This window comes from Macaca thibetana, chromosome 8, assembly GCF_024542745.1.
Source record: "Macaca thibetana thibetana isolate TM-01 chromosome 8, ASM2454274v1, whole genome shotgun sequence".
NCBI lineage: Eukaryota > Metazoa > Chordata > Mammalia > Primates > Cercopithecidae > Macaca > Macaca thibetana.
Genome location: NC_065585.1, coordinates 36,791,972 through 36,817,010, shown reverse-complemented (window position 1 = coordinate 36,817,010; position 25,039 = coordinate 36,791,972). Strand labels below are relative to the sequence as shown.

The 25,039-nt window shown below is 36.9% G+C and overlaps 1 protein-coding gene across 2 annotated transcripts in view; it reads left to right on the top strand.

The window, feature by feature from the left end:
• The first annotated feature begins 1,736 nt into the window (after positions 1–1,736).
• The window catches only part of EMC2 (ER membrane protein complex subunit 2), a 50,107-nt gene continuing 26,804 nt past the window's right edge, over positions 1,737–25,039 (top strand). Inside the window, exons 1-5 of one of the 2 annotated variants that reach the window (XM_050801386.1) lie at positions 1,737–1,823; positions 10,753–10,866; positions 11,362–11,426; positions 13,979–14,064; positions 16,781–16,838. In XM_050801386.1, coding sequence (XP_050657343.1) covers positions 1,784–1,823; positions 10,753–10,866; positions 11,362–11,426; positions 13,979–14,064; positions 16,781–16,838 — 363 coding nt within the window. In that variant the 5' untranslated portion in view covers positions 1,737–1,783. The remainder of the gene's footprint in view (positions 1,824–10,752; positions 10,867–11,361; positions 11,427–13,978; positions 14,065–16,780; positions 16,839–25,039) is intronic. The other variant, XM_050801387.1, reaches the window with a different exon arrangement.

Here is a 25,039-nt window from a genome sequence, read left to right as displayed (position 1 = left end):
ATTAGATTTTTATATATGAGCCTTTTTGATGTTTAGAGAGAAATACAAGCTGAAAGTCACCCAGCTACTAAAAGGTAGAGCCTGGATTCAGATCTGGGAGTTCTTGTTCTTCCTGTTGCACCAGGTTGCTTTATTGGAGCATTAAAACATGTGAATTTCTGAGTAGAGTATTTTTTAACTTTTTGAATGAAAGATTTTTAAAAAGTCTGTTTAGAAAGAATGCCAGCTCACTCAGAATTCAATCCAAGTGTATAAATTCACTAGTCTTTTCTGTTGTTAAGTGACTTCTCTGGGGTAGATGACCTGATGTCTTTTTTTCCCTTTTTTAAACAAACAAAAAAACTTCTGTGGTTGACAGGAACCGACAGGTGAGGAATGGAGAGACGTTGGTCAACTAGTACACACTTTTGGTTGTAAGATGAATATGTTCTGGAGATCGAATGTACAGCATGGTGACTATAGTGATAATTCTGTATTGTACACTTTGAAGTTTGCTGAGAGATTTTTAAGTGTTCTCACCACACACACACGTACGGGAAATATGTACGGTGACGGATGTGTTAATTAGCTTGCTTGTGGTAATCATTTCACAATGTACATTTACATCTAATCATTACTTTGTATACCTTAAATATGCACAATTTCTGTCCATTATACCTCAAAAAAGCTGAGAAAAAAACCCCTCCACTCTTTTGACTTGTGGGATACGATTATTTCTACTTCTCAAATCAAATGCCCCTTCTTCATTGACCCATAACTCATGGCTGCATTGCAGTGATTTTTAGTTTTTCCTCAGCTTACATATTCCTCCTCTACAATCTCATGTCCCCCTTGCTTCAAATACTAAAAATATGCTTATCATCCTCAAATTTTTTGCCTCCTGTCCAAACACTTCTCCTTAAGTCTAGGAGATGACGTTCAAAGTTTCCTAAAAGCAATTAGTCTGGTGGGAAAGGAGGCTGCCCCGTACACCCAGGAGTAATGAGGAGAGAAGTTCAGGAACTGTGAAGGTCTCATTCTTACATACTCGCGACAGTTTCAAACCTAGTGTGGCATGCAGACATGGATGAAGCAATTACAGGCACGAGGAGCGTTAAAGAAGGGTACAAGCTAGCACGAGGGCATTCAAGGGAACTTCAAAGCTCAAAGGAAGAATCCCACTTACTCCCTCAAAACTTTGGAGTTTATCCATTTAGTCGATTAAAAAGTGAACGGAAAGCAAATCCCATTAGGGAAGGAGGAAAGTTGGGGACAAATAAGGAATTCGTGCAGAAGGCTACACTGCGGCCGGCCAAGAAGAGAATAAGGGTACTTAAAGGAGTGTGAAGAGAATGAACACGCCTACGTAGAAAAAAACTGAAAAGCCTGGATTGGCGGACACTAAAAACCCAGCATTTGTTAAAAATCCACAGCAAAAAACACAAACAAAAACAAAACACACACGCACATACACACACAACAAAACACTCACACACACATACCCCTACCCCTCAAGCCGAGCCAGCACCGTCGCCCTGCCAGCGGCCAGAGTATTCTCAGATTCCGGGAGCACCGCGCACCGCCCACCTCGCTCCGCCCACTGTCCAGTTCGCTCCGCCCATCTTGTTCCGCCCCCTTCCCCGAAAGCCCCTCCGCAGAGCCGCGTGCACGTGTGTGGCAGATACCGCCCCCACAGCTCTCTTGGCCAATGAGAAAAAGCAACGTAACTCTCCACCGCCCGGTGGAGCGTCACGTGACTGCGTCTCCCCGCCCTCTCACCCCGCTGCTTCTAGGTTCTGGGAAGATGGCGAAGGTCTCAGAGCTTTACGATGTCACTTGGGAAGGTAACTTCGGGTGGGGACGGGTGCGGAAAGACTAAAAGCGCTGGGAAGCCGTTCGGGAGTACCCGCTGCCTTCGGAGAGCTGGATTCGCCGGTCTCTTTTTGGTACCAGAGCCCTCAGTGGACGGGCCAAGCTGAGGTGGAGGCTGAGGCTGACCCCTTCCTTGGCCCGGGCGCGTACTCCGCGGCGTTTCCCACGGTGTCTGCTCATCGGTTGACCTGCCTTCCTCCGCGCCAGTCCAGCGGCCCAGGGCCGCTTTTATTTATGAGGCGGGCGGGAGGGACTTGGGGCTAGGGTTGTCACACTCTAAGCGTGGTTGCTGGGCGGTGCGGAAGAGGCGGAATAGGTGGTTACTGAAGCTTCTTTGGAGCCAAGAAACACAGGGCCTCTAAGGCCCTTTACTAAGTGCTATGTGAGGATTACAGCTCTTTGCAGAAAAGCTGTGTAGAAGTTGCGTGAACAAATGTGATTCTCATATGCCACTCTACATTTGGTTTTCTCCTTAAACCTGGATTTCCAGTTTCTTTTCCTTTTAGTCTAGTCTCTGTCCCTCTCCATCTCAAAACACGTTTACACACACAACACAACTTCTTACTCCCTACTAGTAGATTTTTTTCTGAAGGGAAAAATAACTGATTAACTCTGGTCTACGTACGTGCTTACGTGTGATGGTCACTTTTCCCTATCCTTAGTTGATCTAGAGTGGGATATATTCTTTGAATCTGGGAACAGCCAAACCTTGGATCAATTCTGTGTGCTTAAGAAACTTGAGTTTCATTAAGGCGTGGAATTTGTGTAATTGGAATTCATATTTCCAGCATTTAGCATAATACAGGAGACTTCAGTAGCTAGTTTGTTCAACGAATGCCTTCTTGGGATGTTTTAATAATGACCTGAAAACGTGAAAGTTACATTTTCTGTTTTATCGTGAATAAATGTATCAGGTATTATAAAGTTGTAAATCCGTTACAAATAAAGCAAAATTCCTTTATAGTTGAACTGAATTAAATGATTTGTTGGCTTTGCGGCCTCTAGCACGTTGTGAATCTCAGTATTTATACCTGAATTGAGGGATTCCATTATATTAAACAACAGTGTTGATTTCTTAGTGCAAAATCTTGGATCTATCAACACACAGTCCATACTTCCAAGGAATTCACAATCTAATGGAGAAAACAAACCTATAAACACAGTTTTGAAAGGCTTGTGTCAGGGTATCTTCCGTAAGCTGGATGGTAGATAAATGGCTGTTATTTTTAATGCTTTTAAAAAACTGTTTTAAATATTATATAATTTTTAGAAAGTGCTATTATGAAGGTATGTTCATTATAGCTTTCCTAGATGATAGTAGCATATGTAAAATCCTGAGGGGCGAGTAGCTGTATGCTACCAACAGACAAGGTGATTTAACTGAGTAACTTGGACCTTACCCTGTGGTCATTCTAAAGAGGATTGATGTAATTGATTTGGAATAAATAATTACTACACAAATTTGTAGGAATAAAAGAGAAACATTTTTAAGTGTTTCGTAAACTGTTAAGTACTATATAAAAGGAGGTGTTATTATTAGCTAGTACTAATATGATTATGCCCCTCCTCTGTGATCTGGCCGTTGTCCGTGTCTCCACCTTTATTTCGAGCCATTCTCCCTCTCTCTCTGTGAGCTGCCTATGCTGGCCTTTGTTGAATGCCCAAAATTGCTATGCTGCTTCTTAAAGCTGGCACATGCTAGTCCTTCCACTGGGAGTGTTCTTCCCTCCTTGCCTCACTCTTGCCCCCATTAAACTTTATCATTTTATCAATTCCCCACAAAGCTCACCTAGTACAAAAAAGCCTTAGTTGAACACTCTACTGCCCAATTCCCTTTCCTCATCTCCCACCAAAATTGAAAAAGAAAAAACCCAAACAACAAAATCAAGCAACAAAACACACCTGTAATCCTTCGATTATGTATTCTGTTCTCATACTATTGAAGCACTTACCCAATTGTGTTTTTAAAATTTTGTCTCTTCTAAGATGAAAGGGACCAGGCCTGTTTCTTCACTGTCACTTCCCTAGAGCCTGACACATGGGGACGGAGCTCAGTAATTATTTGTTGACTAAATGAATTGTTAGTGGGATTAATAATAAACACTAACACATTGTCAGAAAATATTATAAACCATTTTTCTAGCGTTGAAATAATTTCTTTAGTATCTTAAAGATTTCAGTATCTTAGATGAAATTAGGCAACTTGCTTAAGTAATAGGATACAGTGTGCTCACTAGTAAAGTGAAGGTTTAGACCTTTCCAGAATTCAAATTCTAACTTAAGGGACTTTTAAGAAAAGAGTATTCTAGATTTTTATTTCAGAGACTTATGATAACAAATTTTTAGGATGAAGGGTAATGGAAAGATTCTCAGGGATAGTGTTTTCAGATTTTTTTGGGGCGTGTGTGTCAGAGGTGTGTCCTTAGGAATTCCACTGAACATTGTTGTGAATTGGTTAGTTCAGAGTGCTATAATTCTTGTGATAGGAAAATTTATCATTTGTTTATAAAAGACCTATGTAGTAAGTTTAACACTTCCACATCTGTGTTAGACTCTACTAATAGACTATTTGGTTTGTTTCTTCAGCCAGTTGAAAGTGACTAATACTTATTACGTAGGGAAGTTATTAGACATTTGGAGGTGGGAAAGAGAATTTAGACTTGTAAGGAGAGTATATTCAAGTTTCTTGAGAATATGATATTTGGGCAGGACATGGATAGGATGCCTAGAACAATGCCAGGCACATAATAGGCATTAAATGAGTACTTGTTGAAAACAGAAAATGTATGAGAAATGTTTGAGAGCAATTTAGTTGTTTATGTTCACTGCCCCTACTTCCTCTCTTTTTATTCAGACCTTCAACCTCAATTTGATTTCCATGCCCTACCACTCCACTAAGATCTCTAGGAGACCTAATAATAACATGTATTTTGTATACTTCTACTACTTTTGCTATTGTAGAGCACTCCTCTGTGGAAAACTCTTTCTTTGCTTTCTTAATGACATTCTTCTTGTTTTCTCCTTTCTTTTTGGGCCTTGCCTTTGTTGAGTTCTCTACATCCATTTGCTCATTTTTTGGTGTTTCAGTGTTTCTTAGTCATCGTCTTAATCTGTTATTGGTGGTTTTTAAGTTTGAGATCAATAGACTTTAAATTGATGCAAGCATAAGTGTCATATGGTCTGATGAAATCGGGCAAAATTTAGTGCATGTGTAAACATACATAGTTCTGGGAAAAGATGGTTCAAAGTTCTCATTAGCTTTGAAGATACCTAAAATAGATTAAATGGTATCTGTGGGCAATCTTATCCACATCCAATTTTAGCTATCAATTAGCCTATATAGTAAATAACACATTAAACATATATTTGAGTACTTTGCACCAGGCACTGTTGTAGTTCTTGAGGGTATAGTGCTAAGTAAGACAGGCAAGGCCCCAGATTTCAAGGGACATACCCTGAAATTTCACTTGTAAACTGAAGATCCATATTTCCAGTGTTCTACAGGGCACATGTAATGGATGTTTCACAATTAACAAAACTCAAAACTGAACTCATCATCTTCCTTTTGCCTTCTGCCTCCAACATCACTGCTGTCACCACTTAATTCTTTTCTGCATTTTCCCTAGAAATGTAGATAACACTGTGTACCTCCCCTCATTCATAAAACAACTTCTGCTCACCTTTTAAGATATAGATCTATGAGACTTCAAAGCCTGGAAAGTACAGATATGTATGGGAATGAAGTATATGCTTTGCAACGTCACTAGACGTTTCCAGTAAAATGTCTTTCTAGGTAAACTAGAAAGGTAGGTAAAAACTAGAAAGGTAGGTTGGTGTCTTGAATGCTAGACTAAGGAGTTCAGAATTCTTTTTTGTATATAGATGGGAGGCAAGGTCCTAAATTCAAAAAGAAAAAATCAATGGCTCCTTTCATTAAACTTTTGCATGTTGATATAGAACAGGGCCTTTTCTTTGGTAGAGATCTGCTGATTGAAATTCCTTGTCATGTTTAATAAACCATGTTTGGTTTTGCTTTCTTTAATGTGGAGCAGGAACATAAAGTCCCTAATATAGAAGCTTCAGTGCATAAATCTTTTAGATTTTTGTTATTTTTCTCATAATATTTTAAATTAAGTCTCCATATTTAATATGACAGCAGTTTTTCAGAGCTATTTACTTTTATGGAGTCTTTTCAAAGCATCCAACTTTGTTTTTTAGAAACCAGTCTCTTTTCGCACTTAAGTTTTCTTTGGCTTATAATATTTCATTATACTATATAATTAGATTAAATTTAACTGGCATGAACTGGTTTGGATACAGGTAGCTAAATTTTTAAAATGTAATAACTGTTGGAAACAGTTAACCAAGAGCTAGCTGATACGACTTATTAGCTAAGAGCTTCTAAAATCTTAGTGGCCACAATTATTAAGTTTTGTAGAAAGCAATTCTTTGAGTTGATTCTAACCGGAAGATGATTAAGAGAATTTTTACTGAACCTCATTAATCTCTCCATCATATTTTAATTACTTGTTTACATTCTTTACACACAGAGATCTTCTCAGTCCTTCCGTTGACCAGCCATAGTGGTGAGAATCAGAAAACAAGCTCTCAGTAAATGCTCGTTTGTTCAGTGGGTGAATGCTAGGACATGAAGCTTGTTTTTGAAGTTTGACCCACTAGTGTATGTAGTAATGGTAATAATAATGAAAATAGTATATGAAACATTTTGTGTACATTGTCTCTTTTAATCCTCACACGTATCTTATGAAATAGGCTTTATTTCCAGTTTATAGATGAGGAAGCAAGGGAGAGGTGAAACGACTTGTCTAATATCCCACAGCTAGTAAAAGGGAGTCCTGTGATTTGAGCTGCTCTTATACACTTCTCCCCCACTGAGTTATTAACTAATTAAGTTCTTCCACCTAAGCTGTCATTCTCTTATTCTTGGAATATGCCAGATTAGTTTCTTTTTCCAGAATTTAGATTTGCTGTTTATGGTTGGCTCCTTCTCATTCCTCTCTTAGCTTGAAAATGACCTTCTTAGAGAACCTTCTCTGACCACCCTTTCCAAAAGCTCCTCCTTTCTCCCAGTCTCCTAACTTTATCATACGGTCTTTTAGTTTTATTTGTGTAATTTCACTATCTAAAGTTATGTGGATTTTCATCTTTTTACATATTAGACTCTAAGCATTATGAGTATATAGGATATCTTTTTCTTTCTTTATCCTCAATGCCCAGATCAGCCTGACACGTAGTAGGCATTTAGTAAATATTAGTTGAATGAAGAAGAACAATATTTACTCCAAGAAGTAAGTATTAGTTGAATAATGAAGTAAAGTTCCAGTCATACACTATACTGCCTCAAAGAAGGTAGAAATCATTGGGTATCTTAAGAATTTAAATTGTAATGAAGTAAATCTTTAGAAATGTCTGCTAGTAATTTACAGATTGAATTCGGGTGGAGAGATCAGTTTGGAAGCTATCCTAGCAGTTTTAGCATGGGGTGATGAAAGCCTGGGGATGGATAATAGCAGTGGAAATAGACTAGAAGATGTAAATCTTAGAAATACTTCAAAAGAGTCCACAGGACTTAGATAACCAAAGTAGGAGTCAGAAACAGCATTCAAAAGTGGAATGTCAGGTAGTATTAACAGAAAGTAGAATTAACAGAAATGTGAACATTGGGAAGGGAAGCCATATTTTTGGGAATTGAAGATGACTTGATTTTCGGATGCTGTGATTTTGAGGTAATGAACTATCAAAGGTGAAAACGTGTTTTCTTCAAGACAGTTTTATTTTTATGAATAACTTTTTAGATAAATGTACTTAAGGCATTTCTAAAAATAGTATGTGACTAATAGTGCAACAAATGTATTTATTATAGCAGCACTCGAGTGTGGCAGGGTCAGCTAAGTAAGGTATGTAGCTTAAGGTGTTTATAGGTAAAATGTTGCTTGTTTTGTAAAAGTTATATTTTCATACACAAACAGTGTTTCTTGTTTTGTGTTCAGCTATTATATTTTAATATGTTTGTGACTGTGTATCAGACTGTTGTTTTTAGAAGTTATACTTTTAAAAAGTGTTCTCTTTCCTCCAAGAGTGTTTTTCCACAATGAGAAATACCTTTTACAAATTAACTCGTACTCAATTAAGTATACATATACATGAATCTTTGAGTGTATGTATAAACTGAAACCAAAGTTTCATTTACAAACTATTCTTATGAGTATTGCATTCTGTTCATTTTGTTTCATTCTCCCCCGCACCCCCTCCCCTACCAATATATTCTGGAAGAAATCCACTAAATTGATTTTATACCTTATTAATGGATTGTAATACACAGTTTGAAAAATACTTCTCCTGGAGCTCTGTGTGCATTAAAATAACGCTTTCCTTTTTCAAATCAGATTGCCTTTTCTTTTAGAATAGCTGTTCCCAACAGCCTGCAGCCAATCTGACTAGATACTTTTATGGGACTATGAATAATTTAGAATTTATTATCCTGTAGTTATCAACCTTTTAAAAGAATATACTGGTTTATGAAAATGAATCTGTAAGTGGTATTTCTGAATATATAACAAAATGAAGTGGAAAAGATACAGGATTGGCGGAAGTAGTTTTGGACTAAAGAAATCAGCAGAATTAAGTAGCTGACATATTTTTCCATCTTTCAGAGGTCACCTCACTGCAGTGGCACCTCATGCAAGTTGTCATGGAAGGAATAAACAGAACAATCATAGCCACTCTCTTAACCTTTGACCTTTAGCTCATCCCACAGGGTTGCACAGTAGTTAATAAAATGTACAAGCAAGCAGTGAGCAGCTTACTTACATAGTATGTAATAAAATGACCTTGGCTTTGAGGAGCAGGCCTTTTGCAGGAGGGTGAAAGGGTAAAATGAAAATTTTAAGCCACCTTTGAGGAAAGAGTGAGGGAAGAGCCTTTATTTCTTTTGAGAGACTGAAACAGTTATCAGATTTTTTTTTTTTAAATAAAGATGACTAGAATTTTTGTAGGACTTCACATTTTATAAAATGCTTTACATGAATTTTCTAGTATTTGGTTTCCTAAACTCAAAGGCCAAGCAGATGAGGAAAATACATGTAGCTGGGTGAAAGACAGTAGTGGTGCCTATGAAGAACTGGTAAGTGTATATACCCTTATCTAAGGGTAATCAAAATCAACTTAAAAACAAAAATATCCAAACTGTTGTACTAACCAAGCAACTTTATATATATATATATATTTTATGTAATCTTAAGTGCTCATCCCTGAGCTAAAGGTAATACTATCTATTCATTGTTATTGGAAACTAAGTACAGATTCAGTAAGTTATGTAAGGTCATGTAAAAGATGGAGTTTAGATTCAAACCAAGTGTATCAAGTCCATGTTCTTTCCAGTAGACTCTACGTCCTCCATGACCGGAGATATGGTTTAGCTGTGTGTCCCCACCCAAATCTCATCTTGTAGCACCCATAATTCCCATGTGTTGTGGAGGAGACCCACTGTGAGATGATTGAATCATGGGGACAGGTCTTTCCCATGCTATTCTCATTATAGTGAATGGGTCTCACAAGATCTGATGGTTTTAGAAATGGGAGTTTCTCTACACAAGCTCTCTTTCTTTGCCTGCTGCCATCCACTTAGGATATGATTTTTTCCTTCTTGCCTTCCGCCATCATTGTGAGACCTCCCCAGCCACGTGGAACTGCAAGTCCAGTTAAACCTCTTTCATTTGTAAATTGCCCAGTCTCAGGTGTGTCTTTATCAGCAATGTGAAAACGGACTAATACCACCGGTTTCTTTTCTTTGAACTGTTTACTCCTTTCCAGTTTATCTTTTGGGGCTTTTTGTTTTTGCTTTTGTTTCAAATTTATTTATTTTTAAAATTGACACATAAAATATAAAATTCTAGGTTTTTTTTTTTTTTTTTTTGCGTCAGAATGATTTTCCTGTCAGACAGCTATGATTGTGTTGCTTTTCTTTTGCTCAGTATTTTTTAGTTGTTCTGTACCTTTAAAAACAAACTTAAACGTTCTTTAGTATAAAATAAACGTCTTCCAAGAAACTCACTCACCTTGTTGTACACTCATTTCCCGATCCTAGTGTGTTTATTTAATTCTGAACTACCAGTAGTTCTTTCTGTGTAGGATAACTTACTTTGTTATTTGCCTGTTGTCGTTTTTCAACTTTTAAGAGACGGGGGTCTTGCTCTGTTGCTCAGAATGGAGTGCAGTGGTGCAATCACAGCTCACTGCAGCCTCAACCTCCAGGCTCAAGTGATCCTCTACATCAGTCTCCTGAGTAGCTGGGACCACAGGCAGGTGCCATCATGCCTCTTTTTTGTTGTTTTTTTGTTTTGTTTTGTTTTTGAAACAGAGTCTTGCTTTGTCACTCAAGCTGGAGTGCAGTGGCACGATCTCAGCCCACGCAACCTCCACCTCCTGGGTTCAAGCTGTTCTTTCTCAGCCTCCTGAGTAGCTGGGATTACAAGTGCTTGCCACCACAGCTGGCTAATTTTTGTATATTTAGTAGAGACAAGGTTTCGCCATGTTGGCCAGGCTGGTCTTGAACTCCTGGATCAAGTGATTCTTCTGCCTTGGGCTCCGAAAGTCCTGGCATTACTGACATAAGCCACCATGCCTGGCCCATTCATCACTTCTAAAGATAGTCGTAATACCAGTTGTAATGCTGTTTCAGCCTTCTAAAGGATGTGTTGCCTTTGTTCAGTTAATTTTCTACTTTATCAAATTTGAGCTACCACAGACTTCTACGTGATTGTGAGTTTATTTTCCTTACCTAAAAAGTTGATTTTGTCTTGTCAGGTTTTTGACATCTATCTGGTGTGTATGCGTGTGTCTGGGTACATATACACTTAAATGTCATGTTACTTTTTTCAGAAATGCGAGATAAAATGAGAAAATGGAGAGAAGAAAACTCACGAAATAGTGAGCAAATTGTAGAAGTTGGAGAAGAATTAATTAATGAATATGCTTCTAAGCTGGGAGATGATAGTAAGTTCTTTTATTACATTCAGGCTCAGTACATGTCTCATTTATGGGCCTTTTTTTTTTAACTATTCTTTCATTTATGATTTTTCTACTTGTCATGCTAATCTTCTTTGTGACTTTTCGTCCCAAGACTTTTAATGATAGTTTATTTTGAGATGGATTTATAATTGCTTCTTAGTAGTAAGCTATCAAATAGGCATTTTGTTTTAAAGCTCAAAGGGCTGCCAAATGTCTGACCGAAATGTATTGTCTAAGGACTCTTGTAGAACAGTAAAAGTATTAAATCATTGGAGATTTTAATCTTATATTAACATATTTTACACTGCTGAAACATGTAAGAATGCGTTCTTTCCTTAGTTTCAGAGATAATACAATAAATCAATTTTCAGTTGTAAGTAATATGTTCTAGAAATATCAGAAACTAGAATTCATTAATTTCCATTTGTTTTATTTTTTAATATTAAATTTAGTTTTTTTCCCACCTCTGTATGTTTCTAGTTTGGATCATATATGAACAGGTGATGATTGCAGCACTAGACTATGGTCGAGATGACTTGGCATTGGTAGGTATTTAAATGAAGTATATATTTAATTTGCTTCATGAATTGTATACCGTAGTTAAGACTTAATGTATGGCTTATATGGAATGCTTTCTATAGCTGGTTTTGAGTGCTACTCTGAACAGTAAGTGGAACTAACTGGGTATTTTAGGACAAAGTATCTTAAATCTTTTTATTAGTCCTGAGAAGTAGCTGTTTAGTATCCTAGTTTTACTGAAAAGATTTAGTTACTGAAATTTGTCTGCTTAGTAGGTAACTTATCCTATTATATAGAGTTTAAAGTAAGAAAGTTTAAAACAATTTTATCTTTTGTGTTATTGAATGACTTTCATAGAATGTAATGTTCAATACTATTACACAATATTATAAACATATCTGACATAAGAAAATCCTGATGTATAGAACATAACTTAAAATACTAATAATATTTGGCCAGGTGAGGTGGCTCACGCCTGTAATCCCAGCACTTTGGGAGGCCGAGGCAGGCGGACCACCTGAGGTCAGGAGTTCAAGACCAGCCTGACCAATGTGGTGAAACCCCCATCTCTACTAAAAATACAAAAAATTAGCTAGGTTTGGTGGAACATGCTTCTAGTCCCAGCTACTCTGGGGGCTGAGGCAGGAGAATCGCTTGAACCTGGAAGGCAGAGATTGCAGTGAGCTGAGATTGTGCCACTGTACTCCAGCCTGGGCAACAGAGCAAGACTCCGTCTCAAAACAAACCTAATACTATAGTTTTTAAAATAACACTGTAATGATAGCTGTGTTTTTGGACTTGTGCTAGCAACGAAGCTAAATGCTTTACTTCATGCTTTTATTGAGCCTTCATAATTATTTATTGATTTGATTTGTGTTTGATGTTATTATTATATTTATTTTATAAATCAGAAAGTAGAGGCGTCTGTTCTGTTGTTCCTATCATCTTGAATTCTTAAGTACCACTTCATGCTGCCTCTGTATTTAAACTGAAAGAAAATATACAAAAACAAAAAATTGAAATACCTGAAAAAAAATCACATCTGAATTAGTATTATCCTTTTCAAGGTTGGGTTGGCCATACATGTAAATCTAGTGGAGCTGTTAGTGGTGAAAACATTCCACAAAACCTTTGTTGGATTACCTTCAGTACCTATGAGACATAGTCTTTTGAGTATTCATAGAGGTGGCAGTTTTACATCTTGAGAGGTTTTTATTTTTATTTTTTTGAAATAGCCAAATATCACTTAATAAAGTAGGAAGTCAAATTAGAAAACACTGTTGATTAATAAAGCAGTATATCCAGTTAAACAGTAACTTTTTAATGGTTAAGATTATTTATACAGTTAGCTTGCTTGACTGACCAAGTAATATGATTTTGCTTGATATCAAAAAAATAAATGAACATATCTTCACTTTTGACTAACTTGAATATTTTTCTTACTGTGGCAAATTTCAGCCACAAACTTTGAAGCTGTATTTCCAATTCATATTAAAACTTATTTTATTACCAGTTAATAGTTTCATCGGTAGTTAATAGCATTATTTTGGTCACACATGCATTAATATGCTTCAGTGGACCATTTGTATAATCTTTAACATTTCTAGGACTTCCAAAACTTATAATCCTTCATATGTTGCAGAGAATGTAGTTACTCAGTAAATATTTGATTATTTAGTCAAGTTGATGAGTCAGTTATGGATACTTGTTCAAAAAAATTGGTATTCCATCCGTTTAGTGTCTGCATTTTCTGACCCCCAAATCGGGATATGTTGATTGAAAGGATGATTGATTGACTGGGTGCAGTGGCTCACGCCTGTAATCCTAGCACTTTGGGAGACTACCGCAGATGGCCACTGCAGGTGGATCACCTGAGGTCAGGAGTTCGTGACCAGACTGGCCAACATGTTGAAACCCCGTCTCTACTAAAAATACAAAAATGAGCTGGGCGTGGTGGCAGGCGCCTGTAGTCCGAGCTACTTGGGAGGCCGAGGCAGGAGATTCGCTTGAATACGGGGGGTGGATTTTGTAGTAAGCCAGGATCGTGCCACTGCACTCTAGCCTGGGTGACAGAGTGAGACTCCATCTCAAAACAAAAAAAAAGGGAAGGTTTATGGATTAATATAAAATTTCAACAGGACAAAATTAAACACTTAATGTTATTTGCTAGGAACTTGAGATGACTACTAAAAAACTTAGTTCTTACCAGTAGAATGCTTATGCTGCAATTAGGAAGAAAATGGCAAGCGCTGTTATCATTTAAGTAGGAGGCTGACACATAGTAGTAGTTTTTAAGGAGGAATAATATGATATTAGTACTTGAAGAGTTATTAGCGGTTCTCATAATCTGCTTATTTTCCTGGTTAAGAGCATGATCAGTTTCTAAACTGATTGTTGCCTTCACTGTAATGTCGTAGTTCTTCTGTCAATCCATTGTTACTGATTAATTTTACTTCATGTTATTAGATGACACTAATGAAATTATTCAAGAAAACACATTGAAGACTATATAGGCCATTCATTATAGCCCATTTAGTATAAATAATGTAATTACTACTCAACTCTTGTTTTTTTTCAGTTTTGTCTTCAAGAGCTAAGAAGACAGTTCCCTGGCAGTCACAGAGTCAAGCGATTAACAGGCATGAGATTTGAAGCCATGGAAAGGTAACCAAATCTTGTCAACAGTGTGATCCTATTAAAACTGGCAGGCATGGAGCTTATTAATCATGGTGGTGTTAATTTTTTTTTTTATTTCAAACATTCTAGAGTGTGTGAAATACTGTCTCATGGCTTTAATTTACATTTTTTGATGACTAATGACGTTGAAAACCTTGTCATGTCTGCTTAGATATTCAAATAACTTCTTTTTGAAGTATCTTCTTTAGTCTTTACCCATTTAAAAAATTGGGTTGTTTCACCTTTTTTACTGCTGATTTGTGGGAGGTCTTTATATATTCTGGATAAAAACTTTGTCAGATATATGTGCTGTGAATATTTCTCCCTATTCTCCTGCTTGAATATTTTATTTTCTAAATGGTGCCTTGTGAAGTAGAGAAGTTTTTAATTCCGATGAAGTTTAGTTTATCATGTATTTTTAATCGTTAGTGATTCTTTTGTCCTGTCCAATAATTGTTTTCTAATATCTCAACAATATTCGGTAGTGTTTTCTAGACAGTAGGAACAGTTAAATTATGATTATTTTTAGTTCGTAAGAGTGCTTTCAGACTATTTTTCTTTTTGCTGTCTTTTAAAATTTTATTTTCAGTACTTCTGGATGATTGTGCTGTACAGTTCAACTGTGTCCTTATATTCTGCCTATTATGTCTATTACTAACAAAGGAGTATAGAAGTCTCCAACTTTAATAGTGGATTCATCTATTTCTCCTTGCAGTTCTATTAGTTTTTGCCCCACATATTTTGATGTTCTGTTGTTCGTCACATAACATTAAAGGTTGTTGCATTTTTCTTGAGAATGAGCCCTTATGTAATGCCCCTCGTATATCCCTATTTTCCTTGTTCTGAAGTCTGCTTTGTGTGAAATTAATATAGCTCCTGAGCTTTCTTTTGGTTAGTGTTAACAGCATATCTTTCTCCTTCCCTTTATTTTTATTCTGTTGTATCTTTGTATTTTGAGGGTTTTGTGTAGACAGCATTTAGTTGGGTCATGTTTTTAAATCCACTTTGATAGTCTCTGTCTTTTCATTGGTATACTTAGACCATTTACATTTAAAGTGATTATTAATATAGTTGTTTCATTATCTGCCATATTCATAACTATTTTCTATTGATTGCTCTTTTTTCTTTTGTCATTTGTTTTCTGCCTTCTCTGATTTAATTGAGCATTTATAGAATTTCATATTTTCTCTCTCTCAGTATATCAGTTATACTTCTTTTTAAATTTTTTAAATAGCTGTCTGAGAGATTGCAATGTGTATTTAGAACTATCCAAGTCCACTTTTAAGTAACACTATACTGATTCACAGTTAGGGCAAATCCCTTACAATAGAGTATTTTTAATTCCTCTCTTTTGTCATTTGTAGCACTGCTTTCATTCATTTCACTTATTCATAAATCATAATCACCAAATACATTGTTGCTGTTACTATTTTGAGAAAACTTATCTGATCAATTAAGAATAAGAAAAAAATTTTATTTTACCTTTATTCATTTTCTAATGATCTTTCTTTTTTTATATATTAGAAACTTCCAAAGGTTCTAACCAATATTATTTTCCTTTTCTCTGAAGAGCTGCTTTTAACATTTCTTGAAAGGCAGGTCTGCTGACAGCAAATTGCTTTAATTTTTGTTTGTCTGGAGTATATTTCTCCATCACAGTTAATGGACAGTTTCTCAGGATACAGAATTCTAAGTTGGTTTTCTCTCAGAACACTTCAAATATTTCCCTTTACACTTTTCTTGTTTGCATGGTTTCTGAAGAGAAGTCTGATATAGTGCTTATCCTTGTACCTGTATAAGTAATGTGTTTTTTTCTTCTGGCATCTTTTAAGATTTTCTCTTTGTTTTTGATTTTCTGTAATTTGAATATGTGTAGGTGTAGATTTTTTGGTATTGTGCTTGATGATCTTAGAGCTTACTGGATCTGTAGTTTTGTGTCTATCATAAGTTTGGGAAAATTTTTAAATGTTTTCTATATTTCTTTCTTTTTTCCTTCTAGTATTCCATTACATATATGTTACATCTTTTGTAATCGTACACACTTCTTGGATATTGTGTTCTATTATTTTTCTCTTTTTATTTCAGTTTTGAAAGTTTGTATTGATAATTCTTCAACCTCCTGACTCTTTGGGGTTATGCCCAATCTACTGATAAGCCCAAGACCATCAAAGGCATTCATCATTTCCTTTGCATTGTTTTTGATTTCCAGTATTACCTTTTGATTCTTTTTTAGAGTTTCCATCTCTGTTTACATTACCCATCTGTTTTTGCATCTTGTTTACTTTTTGCATTAGAGTCGTGAAAATACGTATCGTTGTTTAAATTCCTGGTCTGTTTATGCCAATACTTCTACCATATCTACATCTGGTCTCCTGGTGCTTGTTATATCTCTTCATAGTCTGGCTATGTGTGGCTAGTTTTTACTTTTGTACTTTGGACAAATTGAGTCAGTATTTTTTTAAGGGAAATTTTCTGTAAGTACTATATACATGATCTGCTTTACTTAACAAAATAAAACTGTAGTAAACGTTTACTGTTATATGAAGATGGAAGACTTTGGTAACGATATATAAATGCGTTTAAAGCAATTATAAATGCATTTAAATTAAAAGATTAAAGCCAGTTTAATTTTTTTCTGTATTTACTATTTATCACTATATTTTTAAGGTAATAATTGTAGATGTTTCTTTTTCTTTTTAAATAGATATGATGATGCTGTACAGCTATATGATAGGATTTTACAAGAAGATCCAACTAACACTGTAAGTTGGCAGATTGTCTTGAAAAAAATTTAAAGTTTAATTTAAAAGATAAAATTAATTAATTGAGGAAATAATGGAAAGATACATAAGGAACTAGGTTTTATATTTTTAATTTTTAATTGAAAGATATTTTTATTTTTAATTTTAAATAGTATGTGATGGGCCACATTTTATTTTATATAGATTTAAGACTCTCCAATAAAATTTGACTTCTCAGCCTGACCAACATGGTGAAACCCCATCTCTACTAAAAATACAAAAATTAGCCAGGCGTGGTGGCACGCGCCTGTAATCCCACCTACTCAGGAGGCTGAGGCAGGAGAATCCCTTGAACCTGGGAGGCGGAGGTTGCAGTGAGCTGAGATTGCGCCACTACACTCTAGCCTGGGCGACAGAGCAAGACTTTACCTCAAAAAAAAAAAAAAAAAAAAAACTTCTAGAAGATATCTTATTAGAAAAGGGGCTAGTTATGATTTGGAAAGAGCAGACTATGTGTTTGCATAAAATATTTTGAAGTTTATGAAATACTAAATTGTTTAATTTGTGCAGTTACTTTTTAGTTGTCTTAATGAAAAATAAAATAAGCCATTTCAGTAATTAGTATATGGAATTAATGAAGGCATTTTATTTTGTTTTTGCTTTTTTCTGTCTTATACATGAATAAGAAGAAACATACCCTTTTAATTTAGTGTACTTTTGAACAAGTATATTAGTTTATTGGATAAATTATTTGTTCTAAAGGTACCTATATAGTAGTATTTGTTTGAAAAATACCCTGGTGAATTCTGTTTTTAATGTTGAGAACATTATAGTTTATTGCCATAATAGCTTTCCTCAGACTTAACCTGTTAACTAAAAAGTTACAGAGAGACTTTAGATAATACGTCAGTCATTTTAATGTTTTATGTCATTATTTCCATGCGCACATATGCCTGCTAAAAGAAAATAAGTATTTTTAAAATTTTTAAACAAAAACCAGGTTGAGTTTTTTTTCTTTTATAGGAGGAGAAATTGTTATATTAACACAATAAAGATACATGAAGTTTTTCTCTTATTTGGCAAGTATTTCTTTAAAAATAGACATAAAAAAAACTTATATAATGTCTGACTGTAGATTTTAAAATGTAAAATGCTTAGTAATTGAACAACAGTAACTCGATGTCTGTAGTTTCTAGAGCACATTTATCTCAGGCATTGATCATAAATTCCCTATCTCTGCTTATTTCCTTTGATAGTCTGTAATAATACTTACGTATTACAGTAGTTGATATGTTTCTTAAATGATAGTTGCTTACTTTTAATCTTTTCCCACCCCAGGAAGATTTTCTGTGGAAATTTCTTAGGGTTTTGAGTGGGTGTGTGGGGGTTTGTGTAGGGATATGTGTGTCTGTGTGTTTGTGTGTGTAAGTTTTATTGGACTTACAGTTTCTCATGGCTGGGGAGGCCTCACAAACATAGCAAAAGGTGAGGAGAAACAAGTTACATCTTCTGTAGATGACAGCAGGCAAAGAGAGCTTGTGCAGGGAAACTCCCATTTTTAAAACCATCAACTCTCACTATCAGAGACTCACTCACTATCACAAGAGCAGTGCAGGAAGCACCCACGCCCATAATTCCGTCACCTCCCACTGGGTTCCTCCCATGACGTGCAAATTGTGGAAGTTACAATTCAAGATGAGATTTGGGTGGGGACACAGTCAAACCATATCATTCTGCCCCGACCCCTCCCAAATCTCATGTCACATTTCAAAACCAATCATGCCTTCCCAACAGTCCCCCAAAGTCTTAACTCATTTCAGCATTAATTCAGAAGTCCACAGTCCAACATCTCATCTGAGATAAGGTAAGTCCCTTCCACCTATGAGCCTGTAAAATCAAAAGCAAGTTATTTCCTAGATACAATGGGGGTACAGGCATTGGATAAATACAGCCATTCCAAATGGGGGAAATTGGCCAAAACAAAGGGGCTACAGGCCCCATGCAAGTCCGAAATCGAGTGGGGCAGTCAAATCTTAAAGTTCCAGAATGATCTCCTTTGACTTCATGTCTCACATCCAGGTAATGCTGATGCAAGAGGTGGGTTCCTATGGTCTTGGGCGGCTCCACCTCTGTGGCTTTACAGGGTACATCCTCTGGCTGCTTTCACGGGCTAGCGTTGAGTGTAGATTTTCCAGGTGCACAGTGCAAGCTGTCGATGGATCTACCATTCTGGTGTCTGGAGGACGGTGGCCCTCTTCTCACAGCTCCACTAGGTGGTGCCCCAGTAGGGACTCTGTGTGGGAGCTCCTGCCCCACATTTCCCTTCCACACTGCCTTAGCAGAGGTTCTCCATGGGAGCCCCACCCCTGCAGCAAACTTCTGTCTGGACATCCAGGCATTTCCATATACCCTCTGAAATCTAGACAGGGATTCCTAAACCTCAGTCTTGACTTCTGTGCACTCACAGGCTCAACACCACATGGAAGCTGCCAAGACCTGAGGCTTGCACTGTCTGAAGACATGGCTTGAGCTCTGGGTTGGCCCCTTTCAGCTACAGCTGCAGTGGCTGGGATGCAAGGCACCAAGTCCCTAGGTTGCACACAGCACAGAACCTTGGACCTGGCTCATGAAACTACCTTTTCCTTCTAGGACTCCAGGCCTATGATGGGAGGGGCTGCCATGAAGACCTCTGACATGCCCTGGAGACATTTTCCCTATTGTCTGTGGAATTAACATTAGCTGCTTGTTACTTATGCAAATTTCTGCAGCTGGCTTGAATTTCTTCTCAGAAAATGGGATTTTCTTTTCTATTGCATTGTCAGGCTGCAAATTTTCTGAACTTTTATGCCCTGTTTCCCTTTTAAAACTGAATGCCTTTAACAGCACCCAAGTTACCTCTTGAATGCTTTGCTGCTTAGAAATTTCTTCCACAAGATACCCTAAATCATCCTTCTCAAGTTCAGAGTTCCACACATCTCTAGGGCAGGGGCAAAATGCCACCAGTCTTTTTGCTGAAACATAACAAGAGTCACTTTTGCTCCAGTTTCCAACAAGTTCCTCATCTCCATCTGAGACCACCTCAGCCTGAATTTCATTGTTTGTGTCATCAGCATTTTGGGCAAAGCCATTCAACAAGTCTCTAGGGAGTTACAAACTTTCCCACATTTTCCCATCTTATGAGTCCTCCAAACTGTTTCAGCTTCTGCCAGTACCCAGTTCCAAAGTTACTTCCACATTTTTGGGTACCTTCAGTAACTCCCCACTCTACTGGTACCAGTTTACTGTGTTAGTCTGTTTTCATTCTACTGATAAAGACATACCCTAGAAGACTGGGCAATTTACAAAGAAAAAGGTGACTTACAGTTCCACATGGCTGGGGAGGCCTCACAGTCATGGCAGAAGGCAAGGAGGAGCAAGTCACATCTTACATGGATGACAGCAGGCAAAGAGAGCTTGTGCAGGGAAACTCCCATTTAAAAACTATCAGATGTTGTGAGACTCATTCACTATCATGAGAACAGTGCAGGAAAGAGATGCCCCCATAATTCAGTTACCTCGCTGGGTTCTTCCCATGATCCATGGGAATTGTGGGATTTCCAATTCAAGATGAGATTTGGTTGGGGACACAGCCAAACCATGTGAGTGTGTGTGTGTGTGTGTGTGTGTGTGAGAATGTGTATGTGTGTGATGTGTTTGTTTTGTTGTTTGATGTGTTTGTTTTGTTGCTGAGAACTTTCATTATTTTGTGAAGATTATCAGAATATAGAAAGTTCAAGGAAAACTTTTGACAGCTGCAAACCTGTCTAATAAAAAATAAAAATAAGAAATAGCTTCTATAAGCTTATATAGATACTGAGAATAAAAAGTTAAAATTGGAAAGTTTTTGAATAATTTCCTAATCTTACAATTCTAATAGCTTACCATCTGTCTTAGTTCAACAGTTTCTTAGAAAAAGCACCCATTTTTTTTTTCTGAAGATTTTCTCATGTACTTATTCTTCACTTATAAGACTTCATTGTGGTTTCAAAGATACTCATTTTTCACTTAGCCATAGATTGAAAAAACTGAAATCAAGTTTTTGAAAACAGCTTCTGAATTTTATTTTTCTCATCCCAGGTTAAAAATCAATATAATTTAATTTTGGAATTAGGAATACAGTATTTTAATTCTGTCTCAGTTTACACTGGAAATTTTTAATAAGTTATTTCACTTCTTCAGAATATAAGATAATGTATAATTATTGCTCTGTCTTTGTAGTACCTTTCATATTTTATTGCTTTTTGTGACTTTTAAAACTGGCTGAAAGAGAAATCCAAATGTTTCCTCCCATAGAATATGTGTGAAGTGGTACAAATTGAACATCCTTACGCTGAAAATTTGTAATCCAAAATGCTTCAAAATTCAGCACTTTTTGAAGAATGAAATAATGTCACAGGTGAAAAATTTCACCTCTGATCACATGTGATAAGTCACAGTCAAAACACAATGAAAACTTTGTGTTCTGCACAAAATTATTTAAAATATTGTATAAAATTGTTACCTTCAGGCTATGTGTATAAGGTGTATAGGAAATGTCAACCAATTTTGTGTTTAGAGTTGGATCCTTATCACTGTGATATCTCATGTATACAGAAATATTCCAAAAATTGAAAATATCTGAGATGTGGAACACTTCTAGTTTCAAGCATTTTGTATAAGGGATACTCCCTGTAGTAACTAAATCCCCTACCGGTAGGTAAACATTTGAGAGCAAGGCGACTTAATTCAGCTTTGCTAAATGTATTATTTTTTTTAATCAAACATGATCTAGTCTTTTCTCAGTCCCTTCTTTCCTTCTGTAAACATGTATTGAATACCTCTCATGAACCATCAAAGAGTTGCCCTTACTAAGAGTAGAGATACTGTTTTTGTTCCTGTGTCCTTAGGAAGCACTGTGCTAGACATTGAAGGAGAAAACATAGCTGTAAAACACCTAGAACTAATAAAGTCTATAAGCAGGCTCACTGATATGCAACGGTTAAAGTTACTGTGTAGAAGACATCACCGTTTCTTTTTCCAAAGCAACTTAGTATCTCAAAGGCGGGAAAGTCCAGTTTTATTCTCATTTACTGTTCTCTGCGTTGTCAAAAAGTGATCACGTGACCTTTTATTTGTCTTATGCCTCTGTGTTTCTGGATATCCAGTATAGAAATGAAGTTGTTCATTGAAGCTTTAAGCAGCTGTACTTCCTATTCACATGCATTCATTATTCTTTCAGAGAACATTTGTTATGCTTGCAGTGTGCATGGTAGTGGGTACAAACACAAGGATGAATAAGCCTTTTCTATGCTTCTGGTGAGGTAGCATGATGTGATGAACATGCTGTAGACTTTGAAACTGATTATTCTCTTTCTTTGGTGACTTGCATGAATTTTGAGTCTGGAAGGCCTTAAAGGAATGAGTGTGACTTAAATGATAGAAAGACATTGTATCCCAAGTGAATGCATGAATAAGCCTTAGCATTATTAAAGTACAAGGCCTGCTTAGGAAAAAAAGAATAAGGTAATTAGAATGGAAGTTCCAGAATTTTTTATTTGAGAGAATGGTGGAATGGCATACCTTCTCACCATCTTTTTGAAAGCTCTGAAATACTCTATTGAGAAAGTCATACGCATGTTAAAAATTGTGGACAATAGGCCGGGCGCGGTGGCTCAAGCCTGTAATCCCAGCACTTTGGGAGGCCGAGACGGGCGGATCACGAGGTCAGAAGTTCGAGACCATCCTGGCTAACACGGTGAAACCCCGTCTCTACTAAAAAATACAAAAAACCAGCCGGGCGAGGTGGCGGGCGCCTGTAGTCCCGGCTACTCGGGAGGCTGAGGCAGGAGAATGGCGTAAAAACCCAGGAGGCAGAGCTTGCAGTGAGCTGAGATCCGGCCACTGCACTCCAGCCTGGGCGACAGAGCGAGACTCCGTCTCAAAAAAAAAAAAAAAAAAAAAAAAAATTGTGGACAATATAAAATGATATGGTAAAAAAAAATAAGTCTGTTCCTCTATCCCTGAGTTCAGGTTTCCTCTATCCCTGAGCTCAGGTACTCCTTCTCTTAGGGAAGCCCCGTTTTTTGTTTGTTTGTTTTGTTTTTTTTTGAGAGTGAGTCTTGCTCTGTCTCCAGGCTGCGGCTTAATGCAACCTCCCGAGTACTTGTGACTACAGGTGCATGCCACCACACCCAGCTAGTTTTTGTATTTTTAGTAGAGACGGGGTTTCACCATGTTGGCCAGGATGGTCTTGATCTCTTGACCTAGTGATCTGTCCGCTTTAGCCTCCCACAGTGCTGAGGTTACAAGCGTGAGTCACCACGCCCAGCCAGGCAAGCACTGTTAATGATTTTTTTATGTGATCTTTCAGATATATTTTTTCATGCACAAATAGGTGTGCTTGTGTGTGTGTGTGTGTGTGTGTGTGTATGTGTGTATTCCTCTGACAGGGAGAATGGCTAGAATTGCAAATGTGGTATAGTCTATGTAACAGTATAGTTTAAAGATCATGGCATGTCATCACATCCTTTACATTATCCTGTTGAGTAGGATTGCATTGCATGGATATATATTCCCTTGTCTTAATGAAAAAATTTCTTTAACTGAGTCCCCTTGGTGAACCCTTAGGATGATTCTGGTATTTCCTCTCAGAAACAGTTTTTCCATGGATGTCATTGGTGGGATGAATCTTTAGAGGTGAAATGTCTGGGTCAGGAGTTCCATGGATTTTAAATTTTGATTGATGTTACCAAATTTCCTTCTGAAAAGGCTTTTTATTCATCTGTACTCACTTTCTGTGGCATATGAGAGTGCCACTTTCCCCATATACTGCCACGTGATATATTATCAGCTTTTTCCTTTTAATAGTTGCCTAAATGGTTAAAAATGTTACTTTGTTTTAATTTGCATTATGAGTACTGCTGAACATCCTTTAATATTCTTTTTTTTTTTTTTGGACGGAGTCTTGCTCTGTCTCCCGGGCTGGAGTGCAGTAGCGCGATTTTGGCTCACTGCAAGTTCCACCTCCTGGGTTCACGTCATTCTCCTGCCTCAGCCTCCCAAGTAGCTGGGACTACAGGCGCCTGCCACCTCGTCCGGCTAATTTTTTTGTATTTTTTTAGTAGAGACAGGGCTTCACCGTGTTAGCCAGGATGATCTCGATCTCTGGACCTCGTGATCCACCCGCCTCGGCCTCCCAAAGTGCTGGGATTGCAGGAGTGAGAAGATCTTTTAGTATTCTTAAACAGCCATGGGATTACAGGAGTGAGAACATCTTTTAATATTCTTAAACCACCATTTGTATTTTTCTTTCTGAGCTGTCTCCTTTTACACTTTTTTCAAATTTCATTTCTCTTCTGATAAAGAGAGGGCAAAGTTCTGGTACTCTGCCTAGTTAACCTTCTTCTCCTCCGCTGATTTACTTCTAAGGAAGATAGTATTTTATACCTCTGAGTTGATTCATTGTACAGAGTAGCTAGAAGTACAAAAAGAAGGTCTATATTTGTTAACAACTTGGTAATTTTTAATTTTTATTCTTAGAGAATGGAGTATGAAGTCAAATTTTGATTAGGTAAATACCATCAGTTAGTTTTAGAGATAATGTGTCATCGAAATAGGATATATTTTGAAGGAGATGAGAAGAGATAAGTAATTTGGAGGCTGTTCTTAGGCTAGAGATTATGGGAATCTAAAACTAAGACAGGTGGAATTGGAGGGGACTGGGCTACTGACAACTTTTGTTATTTATATTACTCCAGTACCAGTTTTGCACTTTTTTTTTTTCGGCTTGCGTTTTGAAAATGATTGACTTTTCATACTTTGAATCTTCCTTAAGGGGAAAAAATTCTATCCATTGAGTGGGAGAGTGCCCAGCATTTGGTAGGCTTCCAGTGAATACTTGTTGAAGGAATGCCTTTCAGAAAGCAGAGTAATTATTGTTTTTTAGTTGATTTCATACCTCAGAAAGAGCAGATTTTGTCCTGAATTGTGAACTCTGCCTATTGTGATATATCAAATATTTGTAGTTTTATTTATGAATTAGTTGTAATTTTCTCTGTGCCAAGGGTAAAGATTATTTTTATTTTTATTTTTTGGTGAGGGGAGGTGGGGAAGGGGGTTGATTTTTATTCAGGCTTCTCACAGTTGTTAGAGCCGCTCTGTCTTCAGAACAGTCACAACACAGGAAGTGCACCACTGAGACTGCC